This window comes from Nycticebus coucang, chromosome 2 (assembly GCF_027406575.1).
Source record: "Nycticebus coucang isolate mNycCou1 chromosome 2, mNycCou1.pri, whole genome shotgun sequence".
NCBI lineage: Eukaryota > Metazoa > Chordata > Mammalia > Primates > Lorisidae > Nycticebus > Nycticebus coucang.
Window position 1 is genome coordinate 103,383,451 of NC_069781.1, and position 21,095 is coordinate 103,404,545.

The 21,095-nt window shown below is 39.7% G+C and overlaps 1 protein-coding gene across 1 annotated transcript in view; it reads left to right on the forward strand.

Annotated features, from left to right (window-relative positions):
* CENPP (centromere protein P) overlaps positions 1-21,095 on the forward strand; it is a 274,112-nt gene that overhangs the window by 1,718 nt on the left and 251,299 nt on the right. The window contains exons 2-3 of the mRNA XM_053577754.1: positions 3,843-4,024; positions 9,755-9,843. Coding sequence (XP_053433729.1) covers positions 3,843-4,024; positions 9,755-9,843 — 271 coding nt within the window. The remainder of the gene's footprint in view (positions 1-3,842; positions 4,025-9,754; positions 9,844-21,095) is intronic.

Here is a 21,095-nt window from a genome sequence, read left to right on the forward strand (position 1 = left end):
GTGCACCAACCTTGGAACCCCTGATGTTTATATTCCCATCCTGCCTTGCCCCTCAGGCTGACTTCCTTTTCAAATTCAGCCCACTGGCACCTGAGTGAATAAATGCCACCGTTCCCCACACAAAACCTAGATTCCCTTTCCTTTTGATTATATCTGGGAATAAATTTTTCTTACAGATTTCAGCTGTATCCTGGACCTACTGAATCAGAATCCGCATTTTAAAAAGACTCCTTGCTTTTTTTATTTTTCCAGACTTTTTTTTTTTTTTTCCTGACCGGGGCTGGGTTTGAACCCTCCCCCTCCGGCATATGGGGCCAGCGCCCTATCCATTTGAGCCATTTGAATGCACACTTTAAAGTTGGAGAAACACTGTATCACACTATGGGGGAAAGTGGTTTCCTTATTGGCCACAAGCACTTAGTATTAGCCCAGAATAACATAGATTATTCATGTAATCTGAGACTTCACAATGACCAAATTGGGAAATCATTTAATTTCTCCCCATTTTGTGGGACACATTAAATCTCAGTCCAGAGTATTTGGATTTAACTTGAAGTTTCGTTTCAGTATGAGAAAGATTGAGACCTGTGTACCAAGTTATCATTTAAGTGATTTGAAATGGTTAGATGGATTGGAAATAGGAAAGTTGGAGCTAAATTATTCATTGATATCGATGTGTCCATACTGTGGAATGAGATTGCCTGCCTTCAAATCCTGGCTTTGTTATTGGCTGAGTGATCTTAGTTAAGTGATTGCCCCTTCCTACACTTCATTTTCCATCTTGGTAAAATTATAGCCAAATTACTGGTTTGTTTTAAGGACTAATTGAGTTAACATGTAATTCATTTAGGACAGTGCTTGGGTCATTATGGTAGCTAACACTAGCAGACCATGGATTTTAAAATTCAAGTTTTATTTAGATTTATTTTAAAGGACAAAATATTTCTGGGCGGCACCTGTGGCTCAAAGAAGTACAGCGTCGGCTCCATATGCCAGAGGTAGGGGGTTCAAATGCAGCGCCAGCCAAAAACTGCCAAAAAAAAAAAAAAAAAGCTTCGCACCTGTGGCTCAATCTGCTAACGTGCCAGCCACATACACCTGACCTGATGGGTTTTAATTCAGCCCGGGCCCGCCAAACAACAATAATGGCTGCAACCAAAAAATAGCTGGGCGTTGTGGCAGGCATCTGTAGTCCCAGCTACTTGGGAGGCAGATACAGGAGAATCGCTTGAGCCCAGGAGCTGGAGGTTGCTGTGAGCTGTGATGCCATGGCACTCTACCTAGGGCTACAGCTTGAGGCTCTGTCTCAAAAAAAAAAAAAAAAAATATATATATATATATCTTAGTGAACCCCTAATTTTGACAAAAAGATTTTATGCTAGTGAAACAAATTTACAAATAATAAAATTCAAACTAATCCAAACTAGTTTAAACTGACATCATTAGTTGAACTAGATCAATGATAACTTTGCTCAAAGTAAATAGCTGCTATTAATGAGAATATGCAGGTTCTCTCTCTTTTTTTTTTAAGTGTAATTTTACTTTTAATTCTTTGTTGTTGTTTTGCAGTTGTCATTGTTGTTCAGCTGGCAGGGCTCAAACCTGCCAGCCTCGGTGCATGTGGCCAGCGTCGAGCCAGGTTCTCTTCTTTTTTTTTAATGGTAAAGCGTACATAACATAAAATTTACTATTCTACCTATTTTTAAGAGTACATTAAACACATTCACACTGTCATGTAAGCATCCCCACTATCCATCTCCAGAACTTTTCCATCACCCCAAACTGAAACTTTGTACTTATTAAACAATAACTCCCCAATACCCCTCCAAAAACTGCAGGGTTTTTTTTTTGTTGAGTTCTGTATATTTGTTCTTTAATGTGATGACTTGAATCTCTTGCTACTTTTCTTTATTGGAAATAACCTTGAAATTTTCATTCCTGGATTGCTGTGAAATTTGGTGTTCACTTGTCAGGAAATTATCCCTTAAGTACAAAGATTGCCACTGTTCTTTTTCCATTGATTTTCTATATTTAAAGTAATTTGGGGCTGGGTACAGTGGTTCACACCTGTAATCCTAGCATTCTGGGAGGCTGAGGTAGGTGGATTACATGAGCTGATGAGTTCGAGATCAGCCTGAGCAAAAATCAAGACTCCGTCTCTATTAAAAATAGAAAAAACTGAGGCAAGGGGATCACTCAACCTCCCAAGAATTGGAGGTTGCTGTGAGCTATGATGACACCATGGCACTCTACCCAAGGCGACAGCTTGAGGCTCTGTCTCAAAATAAATAAGTAAAAATAAAGTAACTTTGGGGAAACCTCAGTCTATGATGGCAAAGGCAAAAGGATATAGTAGTTTCATGTAAAATATATTTATATTAATATTTTAAATTAGCATTCAAAAGAAAATTTAAAAGTTTTACAGACTACGTTTAAGTCCTGGATCCTCAGTGTGAAGAATATGGAGAAAGATTATTCACTAGTGACATAAGGTTCTGAGAATTTGGACTAAGATAGTGGAATTAGAAATTGAAAAGGAAGGCTACCACATGAGGGAACAGAAAGGATGACAGTAGGTCCAGATTCAAGGCAATTGAAGGATCCCAGGATAACTTCCAGGATGTGGAGCCGGAAATATCTAGAGCAGTGATTTTCAGCTGATGTGCCGTGAGAGATCTTAGATGTGCCATGAAAATTTTAAAGACTATTTTCAAAAGACGTTCAAACCATAGTAAGTGTATTCTTTTTTTTTTATGCCACAGAAGTTTAACTATAGATTCAAATGTGCCATAAGATAAAAAAGATTGACAAACACTGATCTAGAGGAAGATTTTATCATTTAAAAAAAGTAGAGGAAAAGGTAATAAGAAGAAAAAAACAGTTGGTGGGATATCAAACTAGATCTACTTTATAGGAAGAAGAGATCAATGAGTAGAGGTATATTTTAGGAGTTACTGGCATAGAGACGCTGAGGCTAATCATTGCGCATTCATCTGGAAAGAAAATACATGTTTAGGACAGCAGAGATAACAGGGTTTTCCTCTAATTTTGTAGACAAGAAGAATAGACAATGAAGGATCCAAGACAAAAAGTGGGAGATAGGGTAATCATGCCCCAGAATCCAAGAAAGGGATGTTTTAAGATGGCAGGAGAAGTCAACAGTATAGCATGTAGCAGAAACTTTAAGGGAAATAATGACAAAAAATAAAATACCTTCCTATGCAATTATTAGCTAAAATTTAATTCTTTTTTAAAAAGGGTAATAGATTTATATGTTCTTAGTGAAGAGTATCCAGTTATAGTGGTATTCACAGAAATTATGCTATTTCTCTTTTTTTACCCCTGTTGAAAAATTTCTTAGTATAAAATGTTCTATAATATTTACTTGTTTTATAAATCAAAGTTAGCTAATTGATTTTTTTTTCCATCTTCAAAACATCTTTTAAAATTATTTGAGAGGTCTTATGATATCAAACATTTAGGTTGAAATTTCCTGATTTAGAACTGGTATTTTAATTTTGTAAAGTACACCTGTTAATGATTTATTTTAAAGGTGTTTCTAGTATGTTGAGATACGGTAGTACACATGTAATTTACGTTTGCTTTTTGTTAAAGATTGTGGTAATAAAAAAAAAGATTGTGGTAAAAGTCATATTGGTTTTGAGAAAATTCTTATCAAGTTATTTTTTGGAGATTAGGGGTAATTTAATGAGGAGACAAATGGGAATAATTAGAAGGGTATGAATTAATTAGAGGGACAAATGGGAATAATTTGAAGGGTATGAATTAGATGAAATACTTGTTAGTAATTGGAGTTATTATTTCTGATACTTGCTTTTTAGAAAATCATTTCAAGAAATACACCAATCAAATTCTAAAGGATGGAAATCTTCAAAAGATCTGAGAAGTCAGCTTGGACGTTTAGAATCAGAACTTTCATTTTTAAGTACACTTACTGGCATCAATATAAGAAATTACTCTATGAAGACAGAGGACCTACCAAACACTGAGGTGGCAGAAAAGAGTAAGCATTATTTTTAATCTAGAAGTGAATTGAAGTTTACTTTATTGTGCATATTAAATGCATAGGAAATTGGTGAATTAAAAGACTGCAAGGTAACTTTCTGAAAGTATAGTTGTGGTAAACTAGTGTAGTCAGGTGTCTTTTGAATATCACAGTGTACATTATACCCTTAAAAGCTACCTGAGGAGGATGGATATGGACAGTGGCTCATGCCTGTAATCTTAGCCCTCTGGGAGGCCAAGGCAGGAGCTTCCCTTAAGCAAGGAGTTTGAGACCAGCCTGAGCAAGAGCAAAAACCTGTTTCTGTAAAAAAATAGAAAATTCTATAAAAAACAAAATATTAGCTGGATATGGTGGTTGTGGACCTGTAATTCCAGCTACTCGGGAGGCTGAAGCAAGAGGATTGCTTGAGCCCAAGAGTTTGAGGTTGCTGTCGGTTATGATCATGCCACTGTAACCAGTGACAAAGAAAGACCCTGTCTAAAAAAAAAGAGCCTGTGGTAAATATTAAAGAACAGACACAGTTTCTGTCATTAAGTACCTTAATAGTCAAGTAATAGTGATAAGTAATTAGTGATTGTAAGAACAACAGTACCGTTAATTTAAAAGTTTTAGAAGATGTTCATCACTGGTGTGAAAGCTGCTCTATCTACTGTTTTACTCCTATTATGGCTTTTGGCCAAGATAAATTTTTCAGCAACTGGACCTTTTGCCAGAAGGAAAGTTTTTGGTCCTAGTGAGTAAGTTTTATTGCCAAAATTCTGTGATGCACTAATAGGGAAGGAGGAGCTACTTTAACTGTGCAACTGGATGTCAAGAACTTTGGTTGGACAAGAATAACTTCCTTAAAGTAGAAACCATTTTTGGTAGTGCTTCCTGATTTTTCCACTGAAAATAGCCCTCATGACCAGGAAGGAGGAAGAATGATGTTGTTCTCTTCAAAATAGTCATATTTGCTGGGTGTGGTGGCTAGCACCTGTAATCCTAGCACTCTGAGAGGCCAAGGCAGATGGATTGCCTGAGCTCAGGAGTTCGAGACCAACCTGAGCAAGAGCAAGACCCTCTCTCTGTTAAAAATAGATAAACTAGCTGTACGTTGTGGTGGGCACCTATAGTCCCAGATACTCAGAGGCCGAAGTGAGAAGATGACTTGAGCCCAGGAATCTGAGATTGTTGTGAGCTAGGATGCCATGGCACTCTACCCAAGGCGACAGAATGAGATTCTGTCTCAAAAAAAAAAAAAAAAGTCAGTTTGAAGAATGTATACTTTATTGTTATGCTTTAATTTCTCTAAACATTTTTAGAGCTCTTCTTTTGAAATTTCCTTTAGTGCCTGTGATGATGCTTTTGAATATTCTCAATTTTGATTTTTAAGAGTAGGTTTACAAACTAATGGCATTTGGAGTCTAAAATGAAGTGTTACCTCAAGGTAATGCAGTAACACTTAAGTTTTAAATTTCTGTTCTTTTGACTAACTTTAATAGGATTCTGTTAAAATATATGAATGGGCTTGATAATTGATTGTTTTGAAGGACTAATTTGTTTAAACTTTGTGAAAAAATGTATCCTTACTCATTATTTTTTTAAAAATTCCAGTGTGTTCAAATTAAAAAGTACTGAACTGAAACTTTATCACATTATATATATTTATATACAGTTTATGTATCCATATATTCTTCCATAAACGAACAAATAAAGCCTGGACCTCAAATATATCAGAATGTCTCTGGGCCTGAGTTTCTTGTCTACAAATTAAAGTGGCTGAACTAGGTTATTTCTGAGATTCTATCCTTTCTACTTATTTTTCCTTGCCTGTCTTCTTTTCTTAGATAGGGTCTTGCTTTATTGCCTGGGCTAGAGTGCAGAGATGTGATTGCAGCTCACTGCAGCCTCCTGGCCTCAAGTGATCCTCCCTCAGTCTTCCAAGTATCTAGAACTACAGGGGTGTACCACCAGGCTTGGATAATTTTTGTTTTGTTTTGTTTTGTTTTGAGACAGAGTTTTACTTTGTCACCTCGGTAGAGTGCTCACAGCAATCTCCAACTCTTGGGCTTAGGCGATTCGCTTGCCTCAGCCTCCCGAGAAGCTAGGATTACAGGCGCCCACCACAACACCTGGCTAGGCCTGGATAATTTTTAAAAAAAATTTTTTTTAGAGACAGGGTCTTGCTGTGTTGCTCAGGCTGGTTTCAAACTCCTGAGCTCAAGTGATGCTCTTGCTTCAGCCTCATAAAGTGCTAGGATTACTGGTGTGAGCTAACACATCCAGGCTGCGTTTTTTTTCTCTTTTTGAAACAGAGTCTCAACTTCGCAAACGCTTGGACTCAAGCGATCCTCTTACCTCAGTTTCCCATTTTTAGTAGAGATGGAGTCTTGCACTTGCTCAGGCTGGTCTTGTACTAGTGAGCTCAGGCAGTCCACCTGCTTCAGCTCAGCCTTACAGAGTGCTAAGATTACAGGTGTGAGCCACCGCACCTAGCCTACTGTGTTTTTTCTTTACTGCATTTTTGGTGCATTTATTTTTATGGACAAAACCCAAGGTCACCTAGATTTTCTGCTGTGTTATCTTCAGTTTTACATCTTAACATTTAGATCAGATCTGTAATCTATTTTGAGATAACTTTTGTTAAAAGTATAAAATCAGTGTCTAAATTTCTGTGTCTGTAAGAGAGGGAGAATGTTTGTACAGGGGTCTTTGATTTTGATTTTTTTTCTGCTGCACATTGGAAGAATAAAATTTGTCTTGGGCCGCACTTTTTATACTTAAACATCAGCAAAAGCTTGAGCCAAACAAAAGGTTTATGGGTGTGTGGTGGCTCACATCTGTAATCTTAGCATTCTGGGAGGCCGAGGTGAGTGGATTGCTTGAGGTCACTAGTTCGAGACTGGCCTGAGCAAAAAGCAAGACCCTATTTCCACTAAAAGTAGAAAAACTGAGGCAAGAGGATTGTTGGAGCCTGAGTTGGAGGTTGCTGTCAGCTATGATGCCATGACACTCTACCCAAGGCAACAGCTTGAGACTCAGTCTCAGAAAAAAAGTCTATGTATCCTTTTCATGATATCTGACACCACAAATAAGCAAAATAGGCCTCAAATAATCTTCATGAGGACCACATGCTGCAGGTTGGACACCCCTATAGGACTTTTTTTTTTTTTTTTTTTTTTTTGTAGAGATAGAGTCTCACTTTATGGCCCTCGGTAGAGTGCTGTGGCCTCACACAGCTCACAGCAACCTCCAACTCCTGGGCTTAAGCGATTCTCTTGCCTCAGCCTCCCAAGTGGCTGGGACTATAGGCGCCCACCACAACGCCTGGCTATTTTTTGGTTGCAGTTTGGCCAGGGCCGGGTTTGAACCCGCCACCCTCGGTATATGGGGCCAGCGCCTTACCGACTGAGCCACAGGTGCCACCCTATAGGACATTTTTGTTGAAAAGATTATCCTGGGGCGGTGCCTGTGGCTCAAGGAGTAGGGCGCTGGCCCCATATACTGGAGGTGACAGATTCAAACCTGACCCCAGCCAAAATCTGCAACAACAACAACAACAAAAAAGAAAAGACAAGACTATTTTCTCCATTAAACAGCGTTTTCTCTTCGGTCAAAGATGGGTAAACTGTATCTGTATAAGTTTATCAACACTGTATTCTATACTGTTGAACCATTTGTCTACTCTTTCAGTAATTACACACTCTCTTGATTACTGTAGCTTTATATTAATAGTCTCAAAATTGGGTAGTCCAAGTTCTCTATCTTTATTCTCCTTAAATATGGTGCTGGCTCATTTGGGTCTTTTTGCCTTTCAATAAAAACTTGAGGATCCGTTTGTCAGTATCCATAAAGTGAATTGCATTGTATCTATAGATCAAGTTAGGAAGAACTGACATCTTAACAATATTGCATCTTCCTTAGCTGTTTTTTCTTTTTTGGCCGGGGCTGGGTTTGAACCCGCCACCTCCGGCATATGGGACCGGCATCCTACTCCTTGAGCCACAGGCGCCGCCCAGCTGTTTTTTCTTTAAATCCCAGATCCAATCCATGATTAGGCATTGCATTTAGCTGTCACATCTCTTTTAGTTTCCTTTAATTTGGCCAACCATTCTGTCTTTTATGACACTGACATCTTTGAAAGCCACTTACATTATAGATTATCCTTTAAATTGTTTTTTTTCTGATCGTTTCCTCTTGATGAGATGCATCTTCCTACTCCTATGTGTTTCTGAGCAAAGAGATTTGTTTGTTTGTTTTTTTGAGACAGGGTCTCAAGCTGTTGCCCTGACCAGAGTACCGTGGTGTCACAGTTCACAGCAACCTCAGACTCTTGGGCTTAAGTGATTCTCTTGCCTCTGTCTCCCAAGTAGCTGGGACTACAGGCACCTGCCACAACGCCCAGCTATTTTTTATTGTTGTTGTTGTTGCCATTGTTGTTTACCAGGCCCAGACTGGGTTCAACCTGCCAGCCTCTGTGTATATAGCCAGCGCCCTACCCACTGAAGTATGGGCACTGCCCGAAAGTGATGTTTTAACTGCTTATTGAGCAAATCTTTAACCAGTCTTCCCGTTTTGAGCCCCAACTTTACTATAGTCCATAGGTACTTTGTGTTGCTGATTCAGAATGCCCTTCTGATATATTCTTATGTAAATGGGTTAGTTCTGGGCTTTCCCCATCACTGACGGGGTTTCAATTTTCCTGGATCTTCTAGGTCACTTCCACTTTTCCATTTACTACCTCCTTCAGTCATCTGAGTTCTAGCTTCCAAAATTCCAATTCCAAAATGTTGCTCTTAGCTTTTCTGTTTTCTTTACCCTTTAGAATTGTGCCCTTCTAAAAATAACTTTATTAGCAAAACTAGACAACTACATAAAATCCAAATAGTGCTTCCCTCTTTGGGGTAGGGAATATCCTGGGAAAAATATGAGAGAAGTTTAGGGGTATTATAGTATTCCTATATCATGATCTGGGTGGTAGTTACATGGGTAACCACATGTGCAAAAAAAATTACTGAGCTATGTACTTAAGAACAGGACATGTTATGCCTTTAAATATATGTATGTTTGGGGCGGTGCCTGTGGCTCAGTGAGTAGGGCACCGGCCCCGTATGCCGAGGGTGGCGGGTTCAAACCCAGCCCCGGCCAAACTGCAACCAAAAAATAGCTGGGCATTGTGGCGGGCGCCTGTAGTCCCAGCTGCTCCGGAGGCTGAGGCAGGAGAATCGCGTAAGCCCAAGAGTTAGAGGTTGCTGTGAGCTGTGTGACGACATGGCACTCTACCCAAGGGTGGTACAGTGAGGCTCTGTCTCTAAAAAAAATAAAAATAAATAAATATATGTATGTTTTACCCCCAAGATATCATTTTATCGAGGTTTGAGAGGTAGCAGAGGTAAAAACATATTCAATTTACTGTCCTTAATAACAACTAGATAAATGTTGAGAAAATGAAAAACACTTTAGCAGTTTAAGTGATTCAAACTTGTCAAGGGTTGTGTCAGTACATTTCTGTTTCTTACCCTAATTTTTGGTATAATTGAGAACTAGAAGTATTATTAGTTATTGATTATTATTAATCCTATTTTACAAAGATGATTGATTTGATGTACATTCTTCTAGATTTTTTAATGCAATTACTAACGTACACTTTAACATGTATATCCACATGTATGTATACATACAGGGTTAAATGAGTATTTGAAGAAAATGTTTATTTGCGAACAAAATATTTGTTTTTCTGGTTTACAGGTGTAAAGCAAGTTCTACAGAGACACCGGTTGTTAGGAAATTGCCGCCTGGTTACATTTCAACTTGAATTTCAGATTCTGGAAATTCAGGTAAATTAAGGAGCATGTTGTGATAGCAGAGATATTTCTGCTATGAGATAAACAATTCCCATCCCCCAGTCTTCAGCAGTGGCTGTGTCAGGTCCTCTTTATAGCGCATATGTGCAAAGTGGTACCATTTAAAAAATATCCATTATAGATAGGTTGGAGTGGTAGCTTATACCTCTAATCCTAGAACTCTGGGAGGCTGAGATGGGTGCATTGCTTAAGCTCAGCAGTTCAAGACCAGCCCAAGCAAGAGCTGTACTCCATCTCTAAAAATAGCTAGGCATTGTGGCAGATGCCTATAGGCTCAGCTACTTAGGAGGGTGAGGTGAGAGGATCACGTGAGCCCAAGAGTTAGGTTGCTGCGAACTATGATGCTATGTCACTACTTCTGTCTCAAAAAAAAAAAAAAGATCCAGTATAAATACTCCATATGATAGAGTTGTTGCTTAAGCCATAGGTCTAGGGCTCTTTGACTCCCAGTGTAAATTTCTGAGATTGAAGGAGTAGTTCCGGACGTCAGCAGTAGTTAGCTGATACGCCAGCCACATGTTATCTATTGCTGCTTAACAAATTCCCCCAACATTTAGCATCTTAAGACAACCAAAGATCCCTTGGTATTTTTGGGAAATTGATTCTACGATCCCCCATGACACCAGAATCCACAGGTGCTCAAAATGGTGTAGTATTTATATATAACCTACGTATATCCTCCTACATATTTTAAATCATCTCTAGATTACTTATAATACTTAATACAATTTAAATGCTATGAAACAGTTGTTATATTGTTCAGGGAATAATAACAAGAAAAAAGTCTGTACATGTTCAGAACAGATGCAGCCATCAATTTTGTTTTCAAACATTTTTAATCTGAGGTTGGTTGAAGCTAAAGATGTGGAACTGATGGATGTGGAGGGCCAGTTGTATTATCTCTCATTTTCTGTGGGTCAAGAATTTGGGAGGAGCTTCAGTTGGGCATCCTTACCCAGGGCCTCATGGAGTTTTGATCATCAGGGACTCCAGCCATCTGAACACTGCTTGGGTCTGGATGATCTTGCACATTTTACTGGACTGCTAAGACACAACAGAGGGAAGAAGATACCTTTGGCTAAGACTTAACATAAAATCAGGAAGTAGAAAAAAGAAAGCACACAGATGAAAATTTACTGCCCAATTGGCTACAGTGGGGCAGAATAGGGTTCGGAAATCTTCAGATGTTAAGGCCAGGTGCGATGATTCAAGCCTATAATCCCAGCACTCTAGGAGGTTGAGATGGGTATATTGCTTGAGCTCAGGAGTTTGAGACCAGCTTGACCAAGAGTCAGACCCCATCTATAAAATAACCAGGCAATGTGGTAGGCACCTATAGTCCCAGCTACTGAGGATACTGAGTCAAGAGAATCACCTGAGCCCAAGAGTTTGAGGTTGCTGTCAGCTATGATGCCACAGCACTCAACCCCAGGGCGACTGAGTGAGACTTTGTCTCAGAAACAAAAAAAAAAATCTTCAGGGCGGCACCTGTGGCTCAAGGAGTAGGGCGCCAGTCCCATATGCCGGAGGTGGTGGGTTCAAACCCAGCCGTGGCCAAAAATCACAAAAAAATCTTCAGAGGCTGGCTCAGAGAAGATTCAGATCCAGGCATAATTTGAGAACTGACTAAGGCAGGACTCATGCTATGATTGCCAAAAGCAGTTTCAATCAGTTGGTTTTGCCAGTTGGGCCTACAGGGAATGTGAGCAAAGAAAAATAATGGAATGAGTAAGGACAAAGCAGGCTGCCTTGTCCTCAGCTTATCAGATAAATAAAGCAAGTATAAAGTAGTAGTCACAAGCAAATTCTGTGGACAAGCTGCTTGCTTATGCTCAGGGGCATGTGCTGGGACCTTGTCAATGTACTCAGCCACAAAAAGAGCCCCAAGTTTCCCATTTTGTATGAGACAGTCAATTATGGAGTCCAGACCTTACCTGACATGACACAGCCATGCCCTAATTGGTCCTAAGGACTGGGTCCAGTTATCTGGATTTTGTTTTGCAGTCCATATCCCCATTTGCCATCACTCATCCTGGCAATTTGAGAATAAGCTGGAGGATGCATCTAGTACAGATGCAGCCATTATTTTTTTTCAAACATTTTTTTCAAACATTTTTCAAACATAAAATGTTATATGTCCAAACATTTTAACTTAAGCATGCATAACCACTGGTGTGTCACACCTCCATCACCTGGTCAGTGCCACAATACATTTTCGTGGTCACCCTTCAACACTGGGAAGGTGACCAAAAAAAATGTACAGTGTGGCATTGCCAAGGCCTGTTGACCAGAATATCATATACATATCAGTATGTTCTTGTGTCAGGGGTATGGGTGGTGAGTAGCCCTAGAGGCATTACATGTTCCTATGTGGGCACCAGGCCTTGGGATTACACAAAGTCACTAAGGTGATATTGTTGTTCTGCATGACCACAAAGATAATTTGCTGAAGACTAAAGCAAAGCATGGACCCAAATGGATTGGATAGACTTTTCCTTTGAGTGGGCCAGGGAGTCCTGGATATTGTCCCATTGTAGAAGTTTACATAGTATGACCAACTACATTTTCTTTGTGGCTAATGTGATCTGGACCTCAGAGTTGTGATACACTGAATGGTTTTCTGCATGTTGGCATCCATTAATAGGCCATGACTTCTATCCATGGCAGGTTGGTAGAGTCATAAGCCTGAAGTCCAGTTCCATCTCTGAGATCATCTGCACTCCAATATATTATGTCCAGTAAACATGCTCAGGGGCATCCTAATAGCCCTGGGGTCTTGCAGGCTTTTTTTTTTCTGTAGATTTTCATCTCTTTCACTGTTCATGAGTTATGTGGAAAAAATCTAGAATCCCAAGAATCCAAGTCTTCTGCTTGGGAGGCATGTCCACAAATCCAACTGAAAAAGGAAAATCTGTTGTTTGACACTGAGGCGAATGAGCTGCTCAGTGGAGTTGTACTTTCTAGGATGGGTTGTGCCCAAAGATTTGTTTGTGTGCTTATTTATTGGGCTATGGCCTAAGAGATAACATAATGGCAATGTTTTAACTTTACTATTTTTAAGTTGCATACCTTAGTCACCTTAAGCCTCTCATGGAAAGTGTCAAATAGCAGTTTAATGTCTTTCTGTGTCAGATAAGGATGAGGTCACAACGATACACTCCTGATAATGTGATATGTTCCTGCTGCCTTACCAGAAGCATGTCTAGTGTAAACTCTCAGTGGGTTCCTCAGTTCCTGTGCTGGCTTGGCCTGCTAGGACTGGATGGCTATCCTGAAGCAGCACAGATAGGATTGAAGCCTAGGAGATCCAGTAGCAGCTACTCTGCCACTCAGGTCCTGCCACCACTGCTGCAGTGACCATACTCTTTGCTTCCTATCAGGCAGTTGGCATTGACCCAGACCTCAATAGTATTTTAAGCTAATGTTCTGATTCCATGCCACCAAAGCATGATTGAAATTTTTGTGACCATTTGATCATGGCCTGACATACTATTAGCTCACAGGATGAATGAGTTAGAGTTAGCTTAGCTGTGTCTGACAGAAAAATTTAAAATAAAGATGGTTCAGCTGGGTGCCCTGGCTTATGACTATAATCCTATCACACTGGGAGGCTGAGGAGGGTGGATTGCTTGAACTCACAAGTTCAAAACCAGCCAAAGAGTGAGACCCCATCTCTAAAAAATACCTGCGTTGCTGTGTGCAACTATAGTCCCAGTTACTTGGGAGTCTGAGGCAAGAGGATCACTTGAGCTTAAAAGTTTAAGGTTGCCGTGAGTTATGATGCCATGGTACTCTACCAGTGCAAGAAGGTGAAACTCTGTCTCAAAATAAATAAATGAAATAAAACAAAGGTGGTTCGAAGTACTACATATTTATTTCTCTATTACTTAAATAAAACTAAGGTAAGTTTTCAAAGGCTATTATGGTGGCCTTATAATACAGGCTCCATCATTAACAACCATACAAGACTTCCAAATCATGATGCTATTATCACAGTGGCACTTGAGGCATCAGGAAGGGGTTGGGAAAACAAAAGCTCAACCTTTTTTCCTTTGAAGAATACTTTTTTTTTTTTTTATTAGATCATAGCTGTGTACATTAATGCGATCATGGGGTACCATACACTGATTTTATAGACCGTTTGACATATTTTCATCACACTGGTTAAAATAGGCTTCCTGGTATTTTCTTAGTTATTGTGTTAAGACATTTATATTCTACATTTACTAAGTTTCACATGTACGCTTGTAAGAGGCACCATAGCTGTAATCCCACTAATCACCCTTCCTCTGCCCAGCCACCCCGCTCCCTCCCCTCCCTCTCCCCCATATACTTAGATTATAACTGGGTTATAGCTTTCATATGAAATCCATAAATTAGTTTCATACTAGGGCTGAGTACATTGGATACTTTTTCTTCCATTCTTGAGATACTTTACTAAGAAGAATATGTTCCAGCTCCATCCATGTAACCGTGAAAGAGGTAAAGTTTCCATCTTTCCTTAAGGCTGCATAATATTCCATGGTGTACATATACCACAATTTATTAATCCATTTGTGGATTGATGAGCACTTGGGCTTCTTCCATGACTTAGCAAGTATGAATTGGGCTGCAGTAAACATTCTGGGGCAAATATCTTTGTTATAGTGTAATTTTTGGGCTTCTAGATACATACCTAGTAGAGGAATTGTAGAATCGAATGGCAGGTCTATTTTTAGTTCTCTAAGTGTTCTCCAAACGTCTTTCCAATGGGAACGTTATTAGTTTGCATTCCCACCAGCAGTGTAGAAGTGTTCCCTTTTCTCCACATCCACACCAATATCTTCTGGTCTTGGGATTTTGTGATATGGGCTAATCTTACTGGAGTTAGATGATATCTTAAAGTAGTTTTGATTTGCATTTCTCTGATGATTAAGGATGATGAGCATTTTTTCATATTTCTATAGGCCGTGCGCCTGTCTTCTTCAGAGAAGTTTCTCTTCAAGTCGCTTGCGCAGCCTTGTGATGGGATCACTTGTTCTTTTCTTGCTTATATGTTTGAGTTCTCTGTGGATTCTGGTTATTAAACCTTTGTTGGAGACATAACCTGCAAATATTTTCTCCCATTCTGAGGGCTGTCTGCTTGCTCTACTTACTGTGTTCTTGGCTGTGCAGAAGCTTTTTAGTTTGATCAGGTCCCAGTAGTGTATTTTGATACTGCTTCAATTGCTGTGGCGGTCCTCCTCATGAAATATCGCCCAGACCGATTTCTCCAACGGTTTTCCCTGAACGCTCTTCTAGGACTTTTATAGTTTCATGTCCTAAGTTTAAATCTTTTATCCATTGAAAGTCTATCTTAGTTAATGGTGAAAAGTGTGGGTCCAGTTTCAGTCTTCTACAGGTTGCCAGCCAGTTCATGCAGCACCATTTGTTAAATAGGGAATCTTTACCCCACTGAATGTTTTTAATTGGCTTGTCAAAGATCAAATAACGGTAAGTAGCTGGATTCATCTCTTGGTTCTCTATTCTGTTCCATACATCTATCTCTCTGTCTTTGTGCCAGTACCATGCTGTTTTGATCACTATCGATTTATAGTATAGTCTGAGGTCTGGTAGCATGATTCCTCCTGCTTTGTTTTTATTTCTGAGTAATGTCTTGGCTATTCGAGGTTTTTTTTGATTCCATATAAAACGAAGTATTATTTTTTCAAGCTCTTTAAAGTATGACAGTAGAGCTTTAATAGGGATTGACTTAAAATTGTATATTGCTTTGGGCAGTATGGACATTTTAACAATGTTGATTCTTCCCAGCCATGAGCATGGTACGTTTTTCCATTTGTTAACATCTTCAGCTATTTCTTTTCTTAGAGTTTCATAGTTCTTTTAATAGAGATCTTTAACGTCCTTTGTTAGATAAACTCCCAAATATTTCATCTTCTTTGGCACTACTATGAATGGAATAGAGTCCTTAACTGTTTTTTCAGCTTAACTATTGTTGATATATAAAAAGGCTACTGATTTATGAATGTTGATTTTGTAACCTGAGATGCTGCTGTATACCTTGATCACTTCTAAGAGTTTTGCAGTAGAATCCTGGTGTTTTCCAGATATACAATCATATCAGCTGCGAAGTGCGAAAGATTGATCCCTTCTGACCCTATATGGATACCCTTGATTGCCTTTTCATGCCTAATTGCGATGGCTAAAACTTCCATTACAATGTTAAAGAGCAGTGGAGACAATGGGCAACCTTGCCTGGTTCCTGATCTGAGTGGAAATGATTTCAAATTAACTCCATTCAATACGATATTGGCTGTGGGTTTGCTGTAGATGGCCTCTATCAGTTTAAGAAATGTCCCTTCTATGCCAATTTTCTTTAGTGTTCTGATCATGAAGGATGCTGTATATTATCAAAAGCTTTTTCTGCATCAATCGAGAGAATCATATGGTCTTTGTTTTTTAATTTGTTTATGTGCTGAATTATACTTACAGATTTACATATATTGAACCAGCCTTGAGACCGTGGGATAAAACTGACTTGGTCATGATGTTATTTGTTTGATGTGTTGCTGAATTCTGTTTGTTAGGATCTTGTTGAATATTTTTATATCTATATTAGTTGGTGATATTGGTCAATAATTTTCTTTTCTTGTTGGGTCTTTTCCTGGTTTGGAGATCTGGGTAATGTTTGCTTCATTGAACGTGTTGGGCAGTCTTCCTTCTTTTTCTATATTTTGGAACAGGTTGAGTAATATAGGTACTAATTCCTCTTTAAAGGTTTGATAGAATTCTGAGGTGAAGCCATCTTGTCCCGGGCTTTTCTTTTTAGGGAGATTTTGTATGGTTGATGCTATTTCAGAACTTGATATAGGCCTGTTCAACATTTCCACTTGATTCTGGCTAAGTCTTGGAAGGTGACGTGCTTCCAAGTATTGGTCAATTTCCTTGACATTTTCATATTTCTGAAATAAAGTTTCCTATAATATTCATTAAGGATTTTTTGGATTTCTGAGGAGTCTGTTGTTATTTCGTTTTTCTCATTTCTGATTAATGAAATTAGAATTTAACTCTTTTTTTTTTTCTGGTTAGGTTAGCCAAAGGTTTACCTATTTTATTAACCTTTTCAGAAAACCCAACTTTTTGATTTATTGATCTGTTTTATAATCCTTTTGTTTTCAATTTCATTTAATTCTGCTCTAATTTTGGTTATTTGTTTTCTTCTACTGGGTTTGGGGTTGGAATGTTCTTTTTTTTCCAGTTGCTTGAGATGTCCCATTAAGTTAACTTCCTCTCTTTCCATTCTCTTGAGGAAGGCTTGCAGTGCTATAAATTTCCCTCTTAGAACTGCCTTTGTGGTATCCCAGAGGTTCTGATAATTCGTGTTATCAATTCGTGGCACTTCCTTGTCGTTTTGTTCCAGAAATTTAAGATTCCTTCTTAATCTCATCTATGACCCAGCTATCATTCAGCATAAGGTTATTTAACTTCCATGTTTTTGTATGAGTATGCAGATTCCTATTGTTACTGAGTTCAACTTTTATAACCATGGAGGTATGAGAAGATGCAAGGAATAATTGCTATTCCTTTAAATTTACTGAGGTTAGACTTGTGACCTAAGATGTGATCGATTTTGGAGTATGTTCCGTGGGCTGATGAGAAGTATGTGTATTCTGTTTTGTTAGGATGAAATGTTCTGTGGATGTCTGCTAAATTCAAATGTTGGATGGTTAGGTTTAAAACTAAAATTTCTTTGCTCAGCTTCTTATTGGAGGATCGATCCAGTACTGCCAAAGGAGTGTTAAAATCTCCGACTATTACGGAGCTGGAGCAAATCAAGTTGCTCGTGTCTGTTAGAGTCTCTCTTATAAATTGAGGCGCATTCTGGTTTGGTGCATAAATATTAATAATTGAAATCTCATCATATTGAGTATTATCCTTAACAAATATAAAGTGACCATTCTTATTTTTCCTTACTTTCATTGGTTTAAAGCCTATTCATCTGAAAATAGAATTGCAACACCTGCTTTTTTCTGATTACCATTTGCCTGAAATATGTACGACCATCCTTTCACCCTGAGTCTATGTTTATCTTTTCAGGTAAGATGAGATTCTTGTATGCAGCAAATATCTGTCCTGATTTTTTTGTATCCAGTCAGCCAACCTGTGCCTGTTTAGAGAACAGTTTAACCCATTCATATTAATGGAGAATATAGATAAGTCTGGTAAAATTTTGCGTATTGAGTTTTTTGAACGTCCAGAGGACATTTTTAATCCTTTTGCCACTGTGGAAATTGGAATTTGATCAAAAGATTCTGAGTGAGTTTACTATTGTGGTGGAGGATTGGGCTGGTCATTATGGAGGTTAGGTCTGAGAATATCCTGAAGAGCTGGTTTGGTTATAGCAAATTTCTTCAACATGTGAATGTCATTAAAGTATTTAATTTCTCCATTATAAATGAAACTCAGTTTAGCTGGTTACAGGATCCGAGGTTGAATGTTATTTTGTTTTAGGAGATTAAAAGTCGATGACCACCTTCTTCTGGCTTGAAAAGTTTCAGCAGAGAGAGCTGCTGTCATTCTAATATTCTTCCCTTTGTATGTAATGGATTTCGTAAGTCTGGCTACTTTCAGAATTTTCTCCTTCATGTTAACTTTAGTGAAGTTAATTATGATGTGCCTGGGGAATGTCTTATTTGGGTTGAGTCATGCGGGGGTTCTGAAACTGTCTGCTATCTGAATTTCAGAATCTCTTGGCATGTCTGGAAAATTCTATTTCATGATTTCATGGAGAAGGGCCTCTGTGCCTTGCGAAGCCACTTCATTGCTTTCAGAGTTTCTAATGAGGTGGATATTAGCCTTCTTCGAATTATCCCAGAGCTCTCTAAGAGAATGATCCATTTTTGCTCTCCATTTTTCTTTCTCTTTGAGAGTTTGTGTGCGTTCAAATGCTTTGTCTTCCATGTCAGAAATCCTTTCTTCTGCTTGCTCCACTCTGTTACTCAGGGATTCTACTGTATTTTTCAGATCTTTGATGTCTGCAAATTCTTTCTTCAGTGTGTCAGAATCTTTGGTGGTTTTGTTTTTAAATTCGTTGAATTCTTGAGACAATGTTTGGATTTCTCCTCAAATTTGTAATTCCAACTTTTGAATTGCTGTTCAAATTTCCAATTCCAAATTTTCCTCCATTCTATTAATCTTGTTTGCAATCCAAATTCTGAATTCGATTTCTGACATCTTGGCTCTCTGTTTATGAATGAGATCTTCAGTTACATCTAACATATCTTTCCTTGTGGGGGTTGATCTACTCTGGTTATTCATGTTACCTGGGTTTATCCGCTGATTCCATCCCATTATTTTACACTGTTTGACTTTTCCCCTGGAGCTTTGCTGAGGACTCTTACAGTGCTACAGCCTGAGAAACTGGGGACCTGCTTGGTGTGGTGGGGCTAAGTGGCTCTGTCTTCTTTTCAGCTGATCTCTGTCCGACCCTAGTGAAACAGTTCCTCTGTGTTGAAGTCTCAGCTGTGGATAAATACCAGCAATTAAGTCACCCCGCCCTCCACAGGCAACAATTGGAAAAGGAAAATCTAACCTTTCTACAACCACACACCCAGGGCACTAGTTGGATAGTCCTCGGGCGGTTGGCTCAGTTCAAAAGGTTCAAGTCAATCGTCTCAGTCAGCATCTGTCTCAGTTGGGAGAGTTTAAAAGGTCTCTGGCAACTAGATCGCAGGAGTCTGCTAACAACTCAAATATGACTTGCTCCGGTACTGCGTGAAGTCAGGTGGACTCACCCAGCAAATTTATTTGTCTGGAAAGGTTGATGCCTCCTTCCCCAACTTGCACCTCTGTCACACCCAGTCACTGATAACCCCGCAGGACTGTGACACAGTTGCCTCCAATCAGCAGATACTCCAGGGGTTTGCACTTGCCTGAATCACAGGGAAATCTATGTCTGCTCAGCCAGGCCGCTGCTTTCTGCCTCTATCCTGCTGGGGAAGGTGAGGCCTGACAACCTGGGGCACTTGATGGAGGCTGGGGTATGTTCATTCTGTTCTAGCTTGCCCCTGATTGATGTTACTGACAGAACAGAGCAACTTAGCGGAATTTGTTTCTGTCCCAGCTAAATTCCCCTGTAGAAGAGAAGTTATTTTGAGTTCACAGAACCTGCACCTCAGGCCCTATCTTTGCTGTTGCGGGTTTGTATTCTCAGCGCGGTTAGCTGTCAGTTCTAGCCTCCTGCCCTCCTTTGTCTAGGCTGATGATCCCTTGAGGGCCGGGTGTCTAAGGCTCAGTAATGTGGTCCTCTGGGTCAGCCCCATCCTGGGAGTCAGCCAGCACTATGTGTCATTTTCTATTCCCCAAGCTCCGCCCAGGCCAGTACTGCCTCAGGCAAACCCTATACTCATGGGGCCTGCGTTTTTGTCCCAGATCTGGTTCTCTGGTGGTTGCCACCTGAGAAGATGCCCAGCCTCCTCTGGTTGCTCAGAGGATCAGGGGTGTGACTGCAGAATATCCAGGGGTGAGCCCGCCCTATTGTTGCCAAAAACGGCTGCTGCTCTGCGCCTTGGGGCACTGCTGTTCTGATCGTTCTCTCCTCACTCCCGTGGTGCAGAATCAGCACTGAACGGCTTCAGTCCAGGTCCTGTCCACACCCCTCGAGAAATCACCCAAGAATCTGGACTCCTGGGGGACAGGCCTCTAGACCTCAGAGTGAGAGTGGAGGGGAGTGCTGGGAGCTCAGAATTGCAGGTCGAGAATATATACAGTTTTACACAGTTTTATGCCTGGCAGGAGACTGCCATGGCACCCTAGTAGGGAAAGTAGGTCCAGTTTTTAGAGCGTCTTCCGTGGAGTATAATGGGAGGACTTTTGAACTCTGCTCATTTGTTTATGGTGTACTCTTGAGCCATTGTCATGGGGGAGGGGACTCCCATTCGCTTGGTGATGGATTTTGTACCTTTTGTTTGTATCTTTGGGGTCGTAGCTGGCCTCGGCAGGGTTGAAGTATGTTCTTCAAACTTATGTCTTGGTGCAGCTCTAATCCACCAGGTTACATGGTAAATTTCTGTTATTTAAATCTCCTTCTGTACGGGAGCCCCTGTGGAAAGCTGGCTTCAGCCAGCCATCTTGTCTCCCTCCTGAAGAATACTTTCTAGAAATTGTATGCCCTTTATTTTCATTAACATTTTAATGATCAATAAATCAGTACAAAGGATGCTGGAAGTTTTGTCTTCCTTAGGCAT